The sequence below is a fragment of the Schistocerca cancellata genome, chromosome 1, assembly GCF_023864275.1.
Source record: "Schistocerca cancellata isolate TAMUIC-IGC-003103 chromosome 1, iqSchCanc2.1, whole genome shotgun sequence".
Classification (NCBI taxonomy): domain Eukaryota; kingdom Metazoa; phylum Arthropoda; class Insecta; order Orthoptera; family Acrididae; genus Schistocerca; species Schistocerca cancellata.
The window spans coordinates 1,269,610,283-1,269,627,810 of NC_064626.1; the positions used below are offsets into that span (position 1 = coordinate 1,269,610,283).

The 17,528-nt window shown below is 43.6% G+C and overlaps 1 protein-coding gene across 3 annotated transcripts in view; it reads right to left on the reverse strand.

Annotated features, from left to right (window-relative positions):
- LOC126094986 (caspase-1-like) overlaps nucleotides 1–17,528 on the reverse strand; it is a 101,800-nt gene that overhangs the window by 66,017 nt on the left and 18,255 nt on the right. For all 3 annotated transcript variants that reach the window (XM_049909659.1, XM_049909651.1, XM_049909644.1), the window contains exon 3: nucleotides 9,438–9,688. In XM_049909659.1, coding sequence (XP_049765616.1) covers nucleotides 9,438–9,688 — 251 coding nt within the window. The remainder of the gene's footprint in view (nucleotides 1–9,437; nucleotides 9,689–17,528) is intronic.

Sequence of the window (17,528 nt, forward strand, 5' to 3'; positions counted from 1 at the left end):
AAATGCACGCCTCGGCGCTCCAGGTTGGCCCTGAGCTCCTCATCAGATTGTAGCAGGAGGTCACGATGAAAAATAACCCCCTGCGTCCTATTGAGTGCCAGATGTGGGACAATGGAGACTGGGATGTCCCCTAGGCGGTCGCACGCCTGGAGCGCCGCCGACTGTGTGGCGGACGTGGTCTTGATAAGTACGGACCCTGAACGCATCTTGCTGAGAGCCTCGATTTCCCCGAAGATGTCCTCAATGTGCTGAACAAAGAACATGGGCTTGGAGGTGGCGAATGTCCCCCCATCGGTTCGAGAACAGACCAAATAGCGGGGGAAGTACTTCGCTCCAAGCCGGCGGGCCTGTCCCTCCTCCCATGGAGTGGCCAAGAGGGAAGGGGCAGGAGAACCAGAACCAGAAACGGTACTTTTTCTTTTGAAAGACTCGGCCGCAGAGCGACCCGATACGTGGTGACGTTTCATCTGCGAAACGTCCGCCCCGATACCACCCACTCCGACCAGGGGCTCTCCCCACGGGCGCCACCCAGCCGCAGCAAGGGCCACCTGGCAGGATGACCATTGCCGGGAGTCCTGATGCCCCAAGGAGACGGGCATCTACTCCTTGGCCGACGTGGGGAGGGTGCAGCTCAGGTATCGGCAGTACGATCCCTGTGTTGTCAGGGGGCTACAACCTAGAGGGTACATGACGACCCCACCACAACGGGCTGGCTACCGTGCTGGATTTCTGGTGCCATGGAAAGTCCATCATGATCGCTGGTGCAGATGGAGACGCACTATGGGCGTAACTGGGACAACCCAAAAGGCGTTTAGGCCCAATTTGAGTAATAGTGGGTATGGTTACAACGCCGGTGCAATGCTGAGTGCCAAGGTCTGAGTGCACTTAGGACCAGTGGTACACCACGTAAGGTGTCCTTCCCCAAAAGGCTCGTACTTCTGTAGAAATTTAGAAAAATGGAGGTCAAACCCCAAGGGGGACCATCACATGGAAGGCCGAAACAGTTGAAACTCCTTTTAGTCGCCTCGTACGACAGGCAGGAATACCTCGGGCCTATTCTTACCCCGGACCCGCAGGGGGGACCATGCAAGTGTGGGCATGGAGGGACCCACTTAATATTTAGTAAAAATACGAGTGTAGGCTTCAGTTTGAGATGGCATTTCCGCTACAGCACTCTGAGCGACCCCCCCCCCTCCCCCCCCCCCCACTCCACACCCCAACACAACCACTGCCATTCTCCCCACACTTACCCAGCTGACCATGGCAACTATTGGCCATGGCATTTTGCGCACACTGTACCTTGATTCTAGAGAGAGAACAGGATATCCTGGATGCTTTAGACAACATTCTCTGCTGGGTACCTTCCCTTTACACTCCATAAAGGGTTCTGCAAGTCAGACCAGATAAGTGTATATAGGCTCATCAGCTTGAGAGCCATCAGGATTTTAGGTAACTTTGACTGAATGTGCTGGTTGTGACAGTACACAAATGCTCAGAATGTTGCCTGGGAAACCAAAGTCACAACCAACTTATTCCCTATGGTTGGCTCCATCTGCGTGGACTGTCTGTCTGTTTTGTTTTAGAGTGCAAAAACAACTATGGTCTTATGCAGCCACATCAGAAACTGTAGAACATGAAAACAAAAACAGGGACTCTGAGAAAGGACCAGAAAATACACTATAGAGAAAAGAAAGTCATGAACTAAAAACTACACGGTCTTCGTCTTATTGCTATGATCGATAAAAAGTAAAACGCGGTCTACAGCCCACTCGTCATTCACTGTAACAACCAATAACTCGGACGTCAAACACAAACGAGAACATAAGTGGTTAAAAAAAGGGCATTCCATCAGGAAATGGTGAACCATCAAAGGTTGAGCGCAATGAGTAGAAAGTGCTGGGGTAGCACCACTTAACAAATGGCAATGGTTAAAAAGACAATGACCAATACACAACCTAGCTAAGATGATCTCCTTACAGTGAGAGGGCCCAGAGAAGGTCATCCAAGCTGCTGGGAGGGGCTTGTTACCACGAAGAGACGACCAGTGTTGATGCCAAAGTGACGCCACCTGCAGACAGGTGGCAACACAAGAGATCATTGGAGGAAACATAAGAACTAGAGGGCTGAGGTACAAGGACTGCAGCCTTAGCAGCATCAGCGGGCTCGTTTCCTTCAGACTGGCATGACCATCAACCCACATAAACATCACAGTGGCAGCTTCCCTGGACCTGTTGCACTAGGGAATGGATGGTGTACAGCACACAAGGCTTTGAAGGATACAGAGTGTTGGAGCAGATTGAAGATTGAAGAGCCTGTGTCGCCGGACGTACTGCATGGCCTGAACAGGAAAAACAGCTCTGCTGTAAATGTTCCGGAAGGTGAGACCAAAAAACGTTGTTGCCAATGATGAAGGCACACTCAACGCCACAGTCAATCCGACAACCATAAGCGTATGCAGAGGTACTATTGCAAAGATCCGTGCAAAGGTTGTGAAACTAAAGGTGATAGAGTGACGCTGGAGTAGTGTCCTTGGGAAGCGACTGAAGGCCCAAGGTGAACACAGGATGTCAACATGAAGCCAAGGTGGTGAAGGGTTTACACCCATCAGGAAAGTTGTAGGTAGCAGAAGTTAAGTTTCCAAAGGAAGAGCCACGAGCAAATTCCAAGACATAACAGACAAGAGGGACGCGCACCATACTGGCGATCAAAGGAGTCATCAAAGAAAGAGGCATGGGAAGGGTGGCCATGCATGACAGACAAATGGCATGTATATCTGCTGAGGAGAAAGTCACAGAGTTAGGATAGCGGTAGTTCAGCAGCTTCTGCTTACAGACTCTCAACTGGGTTAGTGTAAAAGCCGCCATTGCCCAAATGGATGCCACAATGGCGGATAGTATTGAGATGGAGTAAGAGGGACAGGCGTGCAGATGCACAAACGGAACACCCATAGTCTAGTTTCGAACGGACAAGGGACCAGTACAAACGGAGGAGGATGGTTTGATCTGCTCCCCAGGAAGTATCACCGAGGACATGTAGGACACTGAAGGACCGCGTACAGCAGGCTGCCAGGTAAGACATATGGGAAGACCAAGAAAGTTTCCTATCGAGAATGAGCCCCAGGAATTTCATAGTTCCAATGAATGGAAGAGCAACAGGTTCAAGATGTAATGATGGTGGAAGAAACCAACTGCGCCACCAGAAATTCAAATAAATGAAAGCGAATGTAGATGCTCCACAGGTAAAGACAATTGAGACATCGCTGATAACACTACTCAAGGAGACAAGTCCGTGGAGAACTGCAATAGACGGCAAAATCGTTAACGAAAATAGAGCTGGAGATGCCCGGCAGTAGACAGGCATTATAGGGTTAATGGCATACGTACGTGTACGTACGTGTGTGTGTGTGTGTGTGTGTGTGTGTGTGTGTGTGTGTGTGTGTGTGTGTGTGTGTGTAGGGCCAACAGCGATGTCATCAGCACCCTTAGGCTTATTAAAATAAACAAATGTGGAGAGGAACTAAAAGCATGCACTGTCACATGCACTAAAACCAATTAGGAGAGAAGACAGCTAATCAAGGAATTAAAACACAGAGAAAACAAAACACAGAAGAGCTAAAAGAAAAGCACAGGGAAATTTGTTTGGCTGACCATTTACAAAATACGAGGATAAGCCAGTCAAAATTCACAAAACTTTAAAACTTGAATCACAGTCATTTGAATATTGGTTAAAATAGATGGCAGATCTGCTGGCAAATCCACCACAGTCCACTGGTTGGTAAATAAAATGCAATCCAATAAAATGTGGCGCACCTCGATCTACATGCCATAAGTACCACACACTGGAGGATTCTGTCGCTGGAGTAAAAATCCATGTGTCATAGGGATGTGACCTATGCAAAGACGAGTATGGACCTCGTCCTGTCAACGTGGGTGGAAGGAAATACTCCATGGCTGAGTTGTGGGCTTTTTTTTTTTTTTTTTTTTTTTTTTTTAGGGTGCAAAACTGCTATGGTCATTAGCACCCAGTCCGTGACTGAGGAAACAGTAAAAACCGAAAATGGAAAGCAGCAGAAATGAGAACGAAACTAAAAAAATTGGAGAAACTAGAAGCAGAAGGAAGGCTTAAAAATCCACTACTGAAAGGGGTTGCTGGTCCCCAAAAAAAGGTTCAAATGACTGACGTCATTTCGCTGGCACTAATAAACTCAAGAACGCGATCAGCCGAGCGCGTCATCTGCTAAAATTGACGATATATCAGGTGACAGCTGTAGACGGGCGCGTAACGGAGTAAAATAGGGGCACTCAATTAAAAGGTGTCTTACCGTCCACAGTTGAGAGCAGTGGGGACAGAGTGGGGGAGGATTGCCGCTTAAAAGATGTCGATGGCTAAAAAGACAGTGCCCTATCCAGAGTCTAGTTAAAATTACCTCCTCCCGACAACGCTTTCGGGAGGAAGAGGTCCAAGCACATGGAAGAGCTTTCACGTCCCGCAATTTACTATGGGGAAGTGTCAACCAATGTGCGGGCCATAAAAGAACAACTCGACGACATAAAACGCTCTGTAGATCGGTGAAGGGAATCGATTGCATAGCTGGCCGAAAAAGAGAGACTGCAGCCTTCGCCGCTATATCGGCCGCCTCATTTCCACAGATACCAAAGTGTCCCAGGAGCCAGAGGAACGCCACCGAGACGCCCCCCAGGTGGAGCAAGCGCAGACAGTCCTGAATCCGGTGGACCAGAGGGTGGACAGGGTAAAGAGCTTGGAGACTGAGGAGAGAGCTGAGAGAATCTGAACAGATAACATACTGTATCCGCTGATGGCGGCGGATGTAGTGGACAGCCTGGAGAACAGCGTAAAGCTCCGCAGTATAAACCGAACACTGGTCGGGAAGCCGAAATTGATTTGGGGTGTCGCCAACAATATAGGCACTCCCTACACCTAACGATGTTTTCGAGCCATCAGCGTAAATAAATGTGGCTTCCTTCATTTGTGCACACAGAGCAGAAAATGCCCGACGATAAACAAGTGAAGAGGTACCATCCTTGGGAAATTGACAAAGGTCCCGAAGCAGGCAGGTCCGGGGACGGAGCCAAGGCAGTGCTGTACCCCAAGTTGTCAAGAAGTTTTAGGAGAGCGGAAGGAAAGAGAATGGAGCAGTTGACGAAAGCAGACTCCCGGTGGCAGTAGGGAGGAGGGGCGGCCTGCATACCCTACATCAAAGGAGGCGTCGAAAAAAAATGTCATGGGCTGGATTAGCAGGCATGGAAGACAGATGGCTAGCATAACGACCCAGGACTGCTTGCCGATTGGACAGCAGAGGTTCAGCAGTCTCAGCATAAAGGCTTTCCACAGGGCTGGTGAAAAAAAGCTCCAGACACTGAACGTAATCCACGGTGGTGGATAGAGTCGAGACGACGAAGAATAGACGGCCGAGCAGAGGAGTAAACTATGCTTCCATAGTCCAACACAGAGCTTGTTGTCGTTCACTTCCAGCCACTCGTGTTCCCATCGCCACATCACTTTGCACCTCAACAGCGAGGTGAGAACATGCAGGGGGATAGCACTCCGAAATATATGAGGATCATGAGACACCACCTTGGCAGCTCGATCCGCCCTTTCATTCGTCGTAATTTCAATGTGCCTAGGTAACCAGCAGAAAGACATTTCCTTCCCCAGTTGTTGTAGTTGGAGGAGGACATCCTGGGTATTCTGGGTTACTTTATCTGCTGGGTACAAATGCTGTGAGAGTATAAAGGGGGCTCAGAGAATCTGAACAGATGAGAAACGTAACACTGTGAAAGTTTCTCATCTGTTCCAGTGCCCGCAATATTGCATATAATTCTGCGTGGAAGACATTGAGGACATGATCCGGGTGAACGACAGAGCAACCATTGGAGACCCCTGCTTAGACCCACCCGTAAAAACATATACATAGTTGTGATGCTTAGATAAAATGTCACAAAATATTGCATTAAAAACGCAAGCAGGAGTGCAGTCTCTCCTGTACCGCACCAAACATACAATCACTCCTGGGTCATTACAGTAACCAGGGCAGCAGACGGTTAAAACCCTGGATTTGGGGTCGGACTGGCTTCACACTGAGTGACTCCAGGACATGCTGCATGTGGATACAAAAAGGCATCGTAGCTTCTGGGCAGTTGGAAAAAAGGTGCTCCAGAGGCGGATGAGCAACAGTAAGGTGTGCGAGTGGAGCTAGAGCTGGGAGGAACGTACATGCCTCCCTCACCATGACAAGCTGGCACTGTATAGTAAGCGGCAGTTGCCCCACCTGAGCAGAGAGGCTGGATAGGGGCCTGGTGGGTTAATGGCAATAGGAGAGGACAATGCTCAGGACAGAACCCTGAGGCACACTGTTTTCGTGGATAAAGGTGTTGAACACGACAGAAACCACACGTACCTTGAAAACTCGGGGTTTTAAAAATTCCTGAAGGAAATGGGGCAGGTGGCTGTAGAAGTCCCACATGTAGAGAGTACAGAGGATACTAGTCCTCCAGCAGGTGTCGTAGGCTTTCTCCAAATCGAAAAACACGGCCAGTCTGGGATTTTCACAGAAAACCACTCATGACTTAGGAGGACAAAGTCACGAGATGGTCAACTACAGAACAGCACACTCAAAATCCACACTGTGCAGTAGTTAGTAAGTTTTGAGACTATAGAGTCACCATACCTGCCAGGCATGAATCATATGTTCCATCACCTTGCAAACACGGCTGGTGAGAGAAATGGGGTGGCAGCTAGAAGGGAGTTGTTTGTTCTTACTGGGCTTAGGTATGGGTATGACAGTGGCTTCACGCCAGCATCTTGGAAAAACACCCTCTGCCCAGATGCGGTTGTATGTATGAAGCAGAAAGTGCTTGCCTGCAAGAGAAAGGTGCTGCAAAATCTGAATGTGAACATCGTCTGGCCCCTGGGTGGACGATCGGAATGAAGTTAGAGCACGATCTAGCTCCTTCATAGTACAGGCGGCTTTGTAGCACTCATAATGTATTGCACGAGCCTCCTCCGCTCGTTTATGATGGAGGAATGCAGAGTGATAGTGGGAGAAGCTCAAAATCTCCGCAAAATGATGGTTGAAGGTGTTGGAGATGGAGATAGCGATAGCGTCCATGATGACATCGTCTGCTACTGTCAGGCCAGAAATTGTGGAATGGAGCTTTGTCCGAAAGAGCTGTCGGAGGTTGGCCTACAAGACGATGGGCAAGCTGGGTAGTGCAGAAGGATAGGTCCAAATGGGAATGCATGTGCAAGGAGTCTAAAGGAACGTAGGTGCTCCTGTGTTAAGGTGCAAATGGTTCAAATGGCTCTAAGCACTATGGGACTTAACATCTGAGGTCATCAGTCCCCTAGACTTAGAACTACTTAAACCTAACTAATCTAAGGACATCACACACATCCATGCCCGAGGCAGGATTCGAACCTCCGACCATAGCAGCAGCGCAGTTCCAGACTGACACAGAGACCAAATGGCAAATTGGTAAGGTAACAGCTCAGGCAATCACCCCTCCTTGGGCCTGGCCTGTACCAAGGGGTACATGCAAACCCTGCCTATCAACATGGGGCTGGGAATTACACATTACCCAGTCACCTGTTGTGTATCAGACACGTAAGCCGATCATCAGGAGTGCACAGAGAGAAAAAAGGAAAAGAGGAACCTCAAACAACCAAAGTGGACAAAGGATAGGAGAAAGTGAACAAAGAAAAAAGGAACGAGAAACAGTGGAGAGTATTCTGATTCCGACTACCAAAAATGCACAATACATTTCCAAAAACACCTGGACGTGTTCCCCAAGTGAGGGGAAAAAGAAGAGCAAGAGGATAGACATGCAGCACGGATGGGAAAAGATGCTTCAAAAGGTTGGGGCCCCCTGGTAGGCGAGCACAAACCTGCCCAAGAGCGGCAGACCCCTTGAGGGGTGCATAGATTGTCATTACAGTGCTTGCCCAACACACTGATTGCCACAGCAGAGCCTTGCACCTGCTGCCGCATGCCTGCCAGCAGCCATAGCAGTGCCTCACGGATAATGTTGTGTGCCTGGACTGGGCTGGCCCGGTGGTGAAAAAGCGATCACTACATGTGTGGAAGAACAATTTACACATGATTTTAGAGAGCTTGGACCATACAGAACACAGATGATACTGGCTTATTATCTAGCACAAAAGATGTTACTCAAGTAATTCGCAGGGCAAATTTATTGTTCGAAAGACCAAAGTGTTTCACAATAAACAAGATAAAAATAAATAGTATATAATACATAGTCTCAGAAACTGGGTGATTGGATGCTTTAGGTGATGTGAACCTTCTTGCTTTTTAATGACATCAACCTCACCTGGCAAGAACACAATGCACATCTGGGAAAACTTTCCAGTGTTTAATACCACTTGAGAAAATGAAGACAACACATTATATCAGAACAGAAAAGGGAGGTAATGAGAGTGGCACGTAAAGTGCCCTCTGCCACACACCGTTGGGTGGCTTGCGGAGTATACATGTAGATGTAGGTAGATATATCCTCGCATTGTACCACGTACACAGTAGTCACAGATTATATTTGTGGGGCCATCAACAGACTGCCAGTGTGTCCTATTCTTCCAGAAGAATGCAACTTAGAATTACACGTAAGAAAAAAAAAGCTGGTACACCTGCCTAATATCATGTAGGGCCTCCGTGAACATGCAAAAGTGCCGCAAAATGACGTAGCATGAAATTGACTGAAGTAGTGCTGGAGGACACTGACACCCTGAATCCTGCAAAGCTGTCCATAAATCCCTAAGAGTACGAGGGTGTGTAGAACTCTTCTGACCAGCACATTCCAAGGTTCCCAGATATGCTCAATAATGTTCATGTCAGGGGAGTTTCATGGCCAGCGGAAGTGTTTAAACTCTGAAGAATGTTTCTGGAGCCACTCTGTAGAACATGCGGAGTGACACGTTGTCCTGCTGGAATTGCCAAGTCCATCAGAATGCACAATGGACATTAATGGACACTGGTGATCAGACAGGATGCTTACATATGTGTCACCTGTCAGGGGCCATACCTAGACGTATCAGGGGTCCCATATCACTCAACTGCACACACCCTGCACAATTACAGAGCCTCCATCAGCTTTCAGTTCATTTAGTAGAGAAGCATGTTCTCTCTGTATAGCTCCCATACTTAAGTCCGACAGCCGCAAAATAAATGAAATATGAGAAAGCTCTACAACATGGAGCAGTAAGATAAATAAAATTAATTTATTTTGTATGTTTCTTTGTAAGACAATTCATTCTGCTAGTAAAGAAATGGGTTCTCACCTATTTTCTTTTACTGCTGAAATAAATGGGATAGATTTTAAAATACCGTTTTTCTGAGAACCAACCAATGTCAAAAACATAAAATCTTAATTATTCACAATCTTACAAATTCAATTTCAACTCACCTTCTTCAACAATTTCTTTGACAGACTTGTATGTGAGATCATCATATACTTTGACCTCAAATCCAAGTTTTGAGAGAGACTCGCTGAGGTTGTTACGGTCTACTTTGGTTCCTGCACGTGCCTTCAAACTTTGAATATCAAAATTTTCATGATTGAAAATCACCGCAAGCCCTCTTTTCTTGTGAGACATGCTATAATACACTGCATCAATTTCTGCTGGCATTCTTGCAAATAATGCTGGAGAACCATTGCTGTGAAAAATACAGTAGCATTAAACACGAAAAAATGTGGTACACAACTTGTTATGACAAGATTTAAAAAATATTGCTAATTATATGTTTAACAACAAAGAACTTCTCCCTGCACTGCAAAATAATTGTTAAGGAGCACCAACAGATACAAACACAGAGCAATGACGGGCAGCAAAACAAAATACAGTTAAGGTGGAATAAAGATGTCAGTCAGATAAATACCGTAAGCTCTTGAGTAATGTGTGTGTGTGTGTGTGTGTGTGTGTGTGTGTGTGTGTGGCCAACAATTTGTGGAAAAACATAATACATTTTATATAGTACTGTTTTAGACAAGATCCAGAGTTTCCAGAACGAAATTTTCACTCTGCAGCGGAGTGTGCGCTGATATGAAACTTCCTGGCAGATTAAAACTGTGTGCCCGACCGAGACTTGAACTCGGGACCTTTGCCTTTCGCGGGCAAGTGCCCGCGAAAGGCAAAGATCCCGAGTTCGAGTCTCGGTCGGGCACACAGTTTTAATCTGCCAGGAAGTCTCAAGATCCAGAGCAATTTCAATGGTTGATCATTTATTTGGTTTTAGTGGAGTTCACAACTTAAATTTTTGTATCGTTATTACCAGTTTTCACGAAATATGGGCTAACAGGGAGACCACACGGCAATCTGATTTTTGTAATCTGTAGTACTTTATACAACGACAAGTGTCTTGAGTAACTTAGAAGTAAATATCCTCAGAGTAGTGAAAAAACTTAAATCTCTTAATAAAAGCGAGTCTACCAATCCAGACTGTATATGAATTAGGTTCCTTCCAGAGTATGCTGACGCAATAGCTCGATACTTAACAATCATGTAATAACTGTTCACTCAACAAAAGATCCGTCCTCAAAGGCAGGAAAGTTGACAATGTAACACCAACATTTAAGAAAGCAAACAGGAGTGATCCTCTAAATTAAAGGCCCATATCATTGACATCGATGTGCAGCAGGATTTTGGAATGTATGTTGTGTTTGAACATTATCAATTACCTCGAAATCAACACAGATTTAGAAAACATCTTTCTTGTGAAACACAACTAGCTCTTTACTCACACGAAGTGTTGAGTGCTATTGACAATGGATTTCAAATTGATTAGGTATTTCTGGATTTCCAGAAGGCTTTTGACACTGTACCTCACAAGTGGCTTGTAATTAAATTGCATGCTTATGCAATATCATCTCAGTTATGTAACTGGATTCACGATTTACTATCAAAGATGACACAGTTTGTAGCAATTGATGGAAAGTCATCGAGTAAAACAGAAGCGATTTCTGGCATTCCACAAGGTAGCGTTAAAGGGCCTTTGCTGTTCCTTATCTATATAAACGATTTGGGAGACAATCTGAGCAGCCATCTTAGGCTGTTTGCAGATGATGCTGTCATTTATCATCTAGTAAAGTCATCAGAAGATTAAAACAAATTGGAAAATGATTTAGAAACAATACCACTATGGTGCAAAAATTGGCAATTGACCCAAAATAAGGGAAAGTGTGAAGCATCCACATGAGTGCTAAAACGAATCCATTAAACTTTGGTTACACGACAAATCAATCAAGTCCAAGGGCTGTAAATTCTACTACATAGCTAGGAATTACAATCACGAACAACTTTAATGGGAAAAAACACACAGCAAATGTTGTTGGGAAGGAGAACTAATGACTGTTTTACTGGCAGAACACTCAGAAGATACAACAGATTTACTGAAAGGACTGCCTACAATATGCTTGCCCATACTCTTCTGGAGTACTTTGAGTACTGCTGAGCAGCGTGGATCCTAACCAGATAGGGTTAACAGAGTACATCAAAAAAGTTCAAAGAAGGGCAGCACGTTTTGTATCATCCAGAAATAGGGGAGAGAGTATACGGACATGATATAGGATTTGAGGTGGACATAATTAAAACAAAGGCATTTCTTGCTATAGCAAGACCTTCTAACAAAATTTTAACACCAACATTCTCCTCCGAATGTGAAAATATTTTGTTGACGACGACCTACATACGGAAAAACTATCATCGTAATAAAATAATGGAAATCAGAACTCGCGCAGAAAGATACAGGTTTTTTTCCATGCACTGTTTGAGAGTGGAATAACAGATAATTTTTGTGAAGATGGTTCAGGACTTCTCTGCCAGGGCTTAAGCTTGATTCGCAGGGTAGGTTGGTTGGTTGATTTGGGGGAGGGGACCAAACAGCGAAGTCATCGGTCCCATCAGATTAGGGAAGGAAATCGGCCATGCCCTTTCAAAGGATCCATCCTGCCTTTTGCCTGAAGCAATTTAGGGGAAATCACAAAAAACCTACATCAGGATGGCCACATGCAAATTTGAGCTTTCATCCTCCCGCATACGAATCCAGTCCAGTCCACCTCGGTCAGTACAATTTGCAGGGTAGCCATGTGGACATAGATGTACATGAAAAATCTCGAAGTTCTTTACCAATAATCTTCAAATTTTTGCATGATATTCTAAAGAATGTTCAGACAGAAATGGACACACTTTTTTTTGTTAAAACTAACTGAGAAAGAAAATCCTGTGCTATAGTCAGCTACAAAAACGTGCAGTTCATTTTCTTCTTCTTCTTCTCTTTCTTTTCTTTTCTTGCAGTCAGTTTTAACTATGATAACAGAGCAATCAGTCAAATTGGTTCTCCCAAATATTCTCTCCCCCATCATATATATTTTAAACAAAATGTATACACAGCAATGTGCTGTTTCGTTTTCTTCTTCACAGTTGGTTTTCATAAAAAACAAGAAAGTTGTGTTTATGACTCATTGGCTTGTTATTAGAATACTATTACAAAATCTGAGTTTGCCAAAACAATAAATGTAAGGTCAAAGAGAGATGAGCGAGGTGGTGATGTACAGGGAAAGGGGACCTGGAGGTGTTGGTGGACAGCAAGGGTATGTGGAGGAGGTGATAGACAGCGAGTGGGGGAGGAGGAGGAGGAAAGTGGAAAGATGGGGAGGGGGGGGAGGAGGAAGAGGGATGGACAGAGGGGCCAGAAGGAAGTCTATCCAATTCCCATACATACAAGGGGCATTTAAGAAGTAAAACAACACATTTTTTTTTCAGCCAAAAATGTGGAATTTATTGTGGGACAAGGTGGAATGTTCTTGCTTCAGACTCTCTAGTTTCACGAAGCTTCAATAAGTGGTGGAGCTGTACTTAGCCATCAAAATGGCACCTGAGAACTGTCACCGAGTTTCTTTTGGCAAAAAATCAGAGCATCGCAGATATTCACAGGTGCTTCCAGGATGTCTACGGAGACCCGGCAATGAACAAAAGCACGGTGAGTCGTCGGTTGAGGCATCTGTCATCGCAACGAGGTCGTGCAAACCTGTCCGCTCTCCCGTGTGCCAGTCAACCACACACAGCTGTGAATCCTGCAATGCCGGATTGTGTGGACACTTGAAATGATCAACGAATTATAATCAAACCTCTCGCTGCACAACTGGACGTTTCTCTCATTAGTGCTGACGTACACTTCCACCAGCTGGGGTACCCAGAGGTGCGTGTCCACTGGGATCCTTGTTGCCTAACAGAAGAACATTAAGAGTTACAGAGGACCATCTGCGCATAATTGCTTGCATGTTACAAGGCTGATCGTGACAATTTTTTGTCAAACATCGTCACAGGCAATGAAACATCGCTTTGAACCGGAAACAAAACGGCAATCCTTTAAGTGGCACTACACCATCTCTCCACTGAAGAAAATGTTCAAAGCTGCACCCTAAGCAGGTACAGCCACGACAACAGTCTTCTGCGACTCTGAAGAGGTCATTCTGTTTGAAGTCCTCCCTCATGGTACAAGGGTAGAATCTTAAGTGTATTGTGGTACCCCTAGGAAATTTAAAGAAATGACTTCAGTTTCTTTATTGCGATAAAAATGCAAATTACCTTCTCCTTCTCCATGATAACACAAGGTCTGACTCAAGTCTGTGCACCCGAAAGAAGGTCACAAAACTTCACTGGACTGTACTTCCTCATCCACTCTACAGCCCGGACCTCGCTTCATCTGACTTCCGTCCACTTGGCCCAATGAAGGATGCAGTCCACAGGTTAGTAGTATGTGGGTGGGGAGGTTGTTGATGCATCAAGACACTGACTCCAACACTGACCATTAGAGTGGTACCATGGAAGCATACAGGATGTCCCAGTAAGGTGGTATAAGGCGGCATCATTTAACAGAGACTATGTTGAAAAATAAGGTTTTATAGCTAGTAGCCAACAGAGTGGGAAATAATATGGTTTATTAGAATCCTGAATAAAATTAACTTGCTTTCAGAAAAAAGACTATATTACTTATTGAACACTACTCATATTTAGCAACTGCAAAGCACTGCAGGGTTCACTAAGGTTTTTTTATGTTTACGGTACATAATCCACTAAACCAGTTCGGTGTAACTACAAAATTCTTGAGAAAATTGACTTTTAAATTTTCCAAGCAAGCTTAAGTCACTAAAGTTGGGACAAAGTTGCGACGAGCTGCAATGCTCAGCCAGTTGTGTTTGAGACTGGTAATACTACTGGTTCACTGATTCAGGTATCATTGTAATCATTTTTTTTCATCAGTTCAAATACCTACACCATTTAAATATAAAATTCATCAAATATATGCTAATTAATTATTTTTCATGAAAAATGGACATAAGTTGAGGGGAAACCTGACACTATAATGCCCATGTGTGAAGGCAGTCAACAGCACTTCTACAAAATTTACAGTATGTCCCGTTACTATTAGTTGATGGTAGTTGCCTTTACTTGTTCACTTTATGAAGAGTTACAGTATGCTGACTTTTGGGAGTAGCTGTGCGATACAAATAAGAGGACATGCATTTTTCATAAAAATGATAATTATCGTATATTTGATGACTTTTATACTTAAATGACATGGGAATTCAAACTGAACAAAACAAATGAAAAAATTACCACCATGAAACTTGTACCAATGATAACTAATTTTGAATGCTACTGACTGAGCCATGCAGCCCACCTAAAAATTGTTCAAACTTTAGTAAATTAAGGCTGCCCGCAAAACTTTGGTTGGTTTTATTGAGTATTTTTTTGGAGTTGCATCTGGTTGCTTTGTGTCACTGATATTTGAGTTCTGAACTTCATATACAATACACACAAAAAATTAAAAAAATCCAATTGCCATTTGGTCTCCTTGTAAGTTAAACCAGTATGATTTGTGTCACAACTTGTTATCTGTACTACTACTGCTAAAATACATTAAAAGTTGAAGTACATGTTAACAAATCACATTTCTTTAGCAAGTCTTATAAAACAGTATGTTTACATTTACCATCAGATCTGGTGCATATTATCTGTCTCTTTCATGATAAGAACCAATAAGTTCTTTTGATAAGTAATTGCAACAAGGTAATGAAAAATTACCAGAGTAGTTCTGTGGTTTTTCCTTGCTCCTAAAAGAACCTATCAGAAGAAGATTAAAGTCTTTCACAATGGTTGTATAAAATATTCTCCGACATCTTGCGGCGTAAATACATGGTAAAACCTGACGCTTTCGACAATTTCCACCAGCATCATCATCAGGAGCAACTGCCTGTCAAAATCGCTGCTGTGGTGGCCTTATATAGCTCAAGGACGGCTTCCGATTGGTTGGTTGTTATGTCATGCTGTTGCAGATAGTGTCAATGTCTCTTCTGGTGGTGCCACCAATCCCACCATCGGGTAAACATTGCACTGAATGTCAACAGCTCTTCTCTGCATCAAGAGCTCGCTTCTACGCATCGCTGAATGGTTTATGGTCATGGTTGAAGGTAGCTGGAGAAATCCGCAGTTGCTGAGCAAAGCCTCACAAACATAAAATACTGTTAGAGAAACAAAAGTTTTGTCCCAGGCTCCCACGTACAGGGGCTCTACAATTAAAGAAGCTGTAGAAATAACAACATGTGAAAAAAACCTTCAACACTATTTACTTTGCTTGTACCATCTATGCAACATGGACTTGGGAGTTGTTTATACTGGATAACATCACTTATTTTGCATGTCACCCTTTGCTTGCGACACATCTGTGTAACTGTCAAAAGTTAAGTATTGTCATTTACTTTCTTGTAATAAAACTCTTAATATGATTTGGTTTAATGTTGTCCAGTGGTCCGAGAACTCAGGTTTCCTAGAGACCCCATACTTGTCGACTAGGCTGGAGTTAACACCAGTGAAGTCTCATTGCATCCTTTTGTAGTGTATTACAATGAGGACAAAATAAAATTCTTAATGTCTGAATTTCTATTTCCAAATACGGGCTCTTGTCCAGAAGCTTATCATTTACCAATCTTTTCATTGTGCCACCTATGTGGTGAGTAGCACTCTACTTTTCATAATATTATTGTTTTTATATCCTGGATTTTCCAGAGCTAGGGAAGATTATGTAGTTGCACTAAATGCTTTTCTAGTCATAGCTGATCTCAATATCAAAGATCGAGTTACCTGACATAGAAAATAGGTTGTTCTTTTGTGATGGCAGCTGAAAAAGAATTCTCAACACACACTTAATAAGATGATGATATTGGTGCAGAATGGCAAAAAGTAGATGCGGTGCCCCATTATGAGGCTTGCTGCTAGACAACACTTACAAAGGCCATTTGAAAATGAAGTCTTGACAACTACAGTTTCGTTCAATAAACCATTACTGGCATCCATTTTGAATTATGTGCAACAAATAAACACTAACAAAATGAAGTAAGGTTATAACCCCAATTCAGAGCAATTAAAAAATCATACAGAAAACAATGATTCCAAATGTCTAAATTCCAGGCTGAAATTACACCGTGTGGCGTACCATGACTGCAAGCCATTCAAAAAAGTGATCTCCACTTCACTGTACTTTTTAATCATGTAAATCCTGAAATCTAAAACGTGGTAGTTGAATGTATCCTAAGAAAGGATGAACCATAAGTCTTAAACTTAAGTTACTGCTTCATGCAACTTCTTTCTCCTCCCCTCCTCTTTATCACAAAATGACTGCTCAAAATTATAAAAATGCGAACAACATTCATTAAAGTTGCACCTAAGCAGTTGTTTCTATACAAGCTTTTATTACTTATGAGGTATGGATAAAGTGGAATATTCTACACTAGTCACCAGGTTTGGCCAGTGACAAAGGAAATACAGGACATACACGTAAATGCCGTAGCGATTACAACGTAATTATCAATGATGATTTTTTCAAACCAGCTACGCTACAGATCAGCCTGTCACTACAACCATATGTTTTACTTTTGCATTTTGTTGGCTTCACCACTCACATCCAAACTTCCGACCTAACTCGGACCTCTGACTAACCTACAAATCAGTGTCACAACAATCATGGTTTTTGCTTTCACATTAGTTGGCCAACTAATAACCAGACTGTGAAAACGCACATCACAAAGTGACATGACAACAGCCATATTATGTCACTGGTCAAAGCCAATGACTTGTACTGAATATTCGTCTTAGCCCTCAGGAACATACTATAGGATTAATACCCATTTAATTCAATTCTCAGTAAGCATCAAGCCACAGTCACAATGAAGAACACAGATTTTAGTGACACAATTTGCTACCATTTTATATCTCCAGAACTCTCATTCTCTCTGCACTCAGTTTTGACTTTCTCTCTCTCTCTCTAGTAAAATCAAGCAAATGTTACAGCATTGTGTTCCTTATCAAGTACAGCTTAAACCAAGACTTTTACTGTGACATCAGTTTCAGCTTCCTAGTATCAATGGTCCTGATGTTAAAGACACGGCTGTTTTAGTACAACAAGCAACTCCCATGCATCAAGAAAATATGAAATTTTG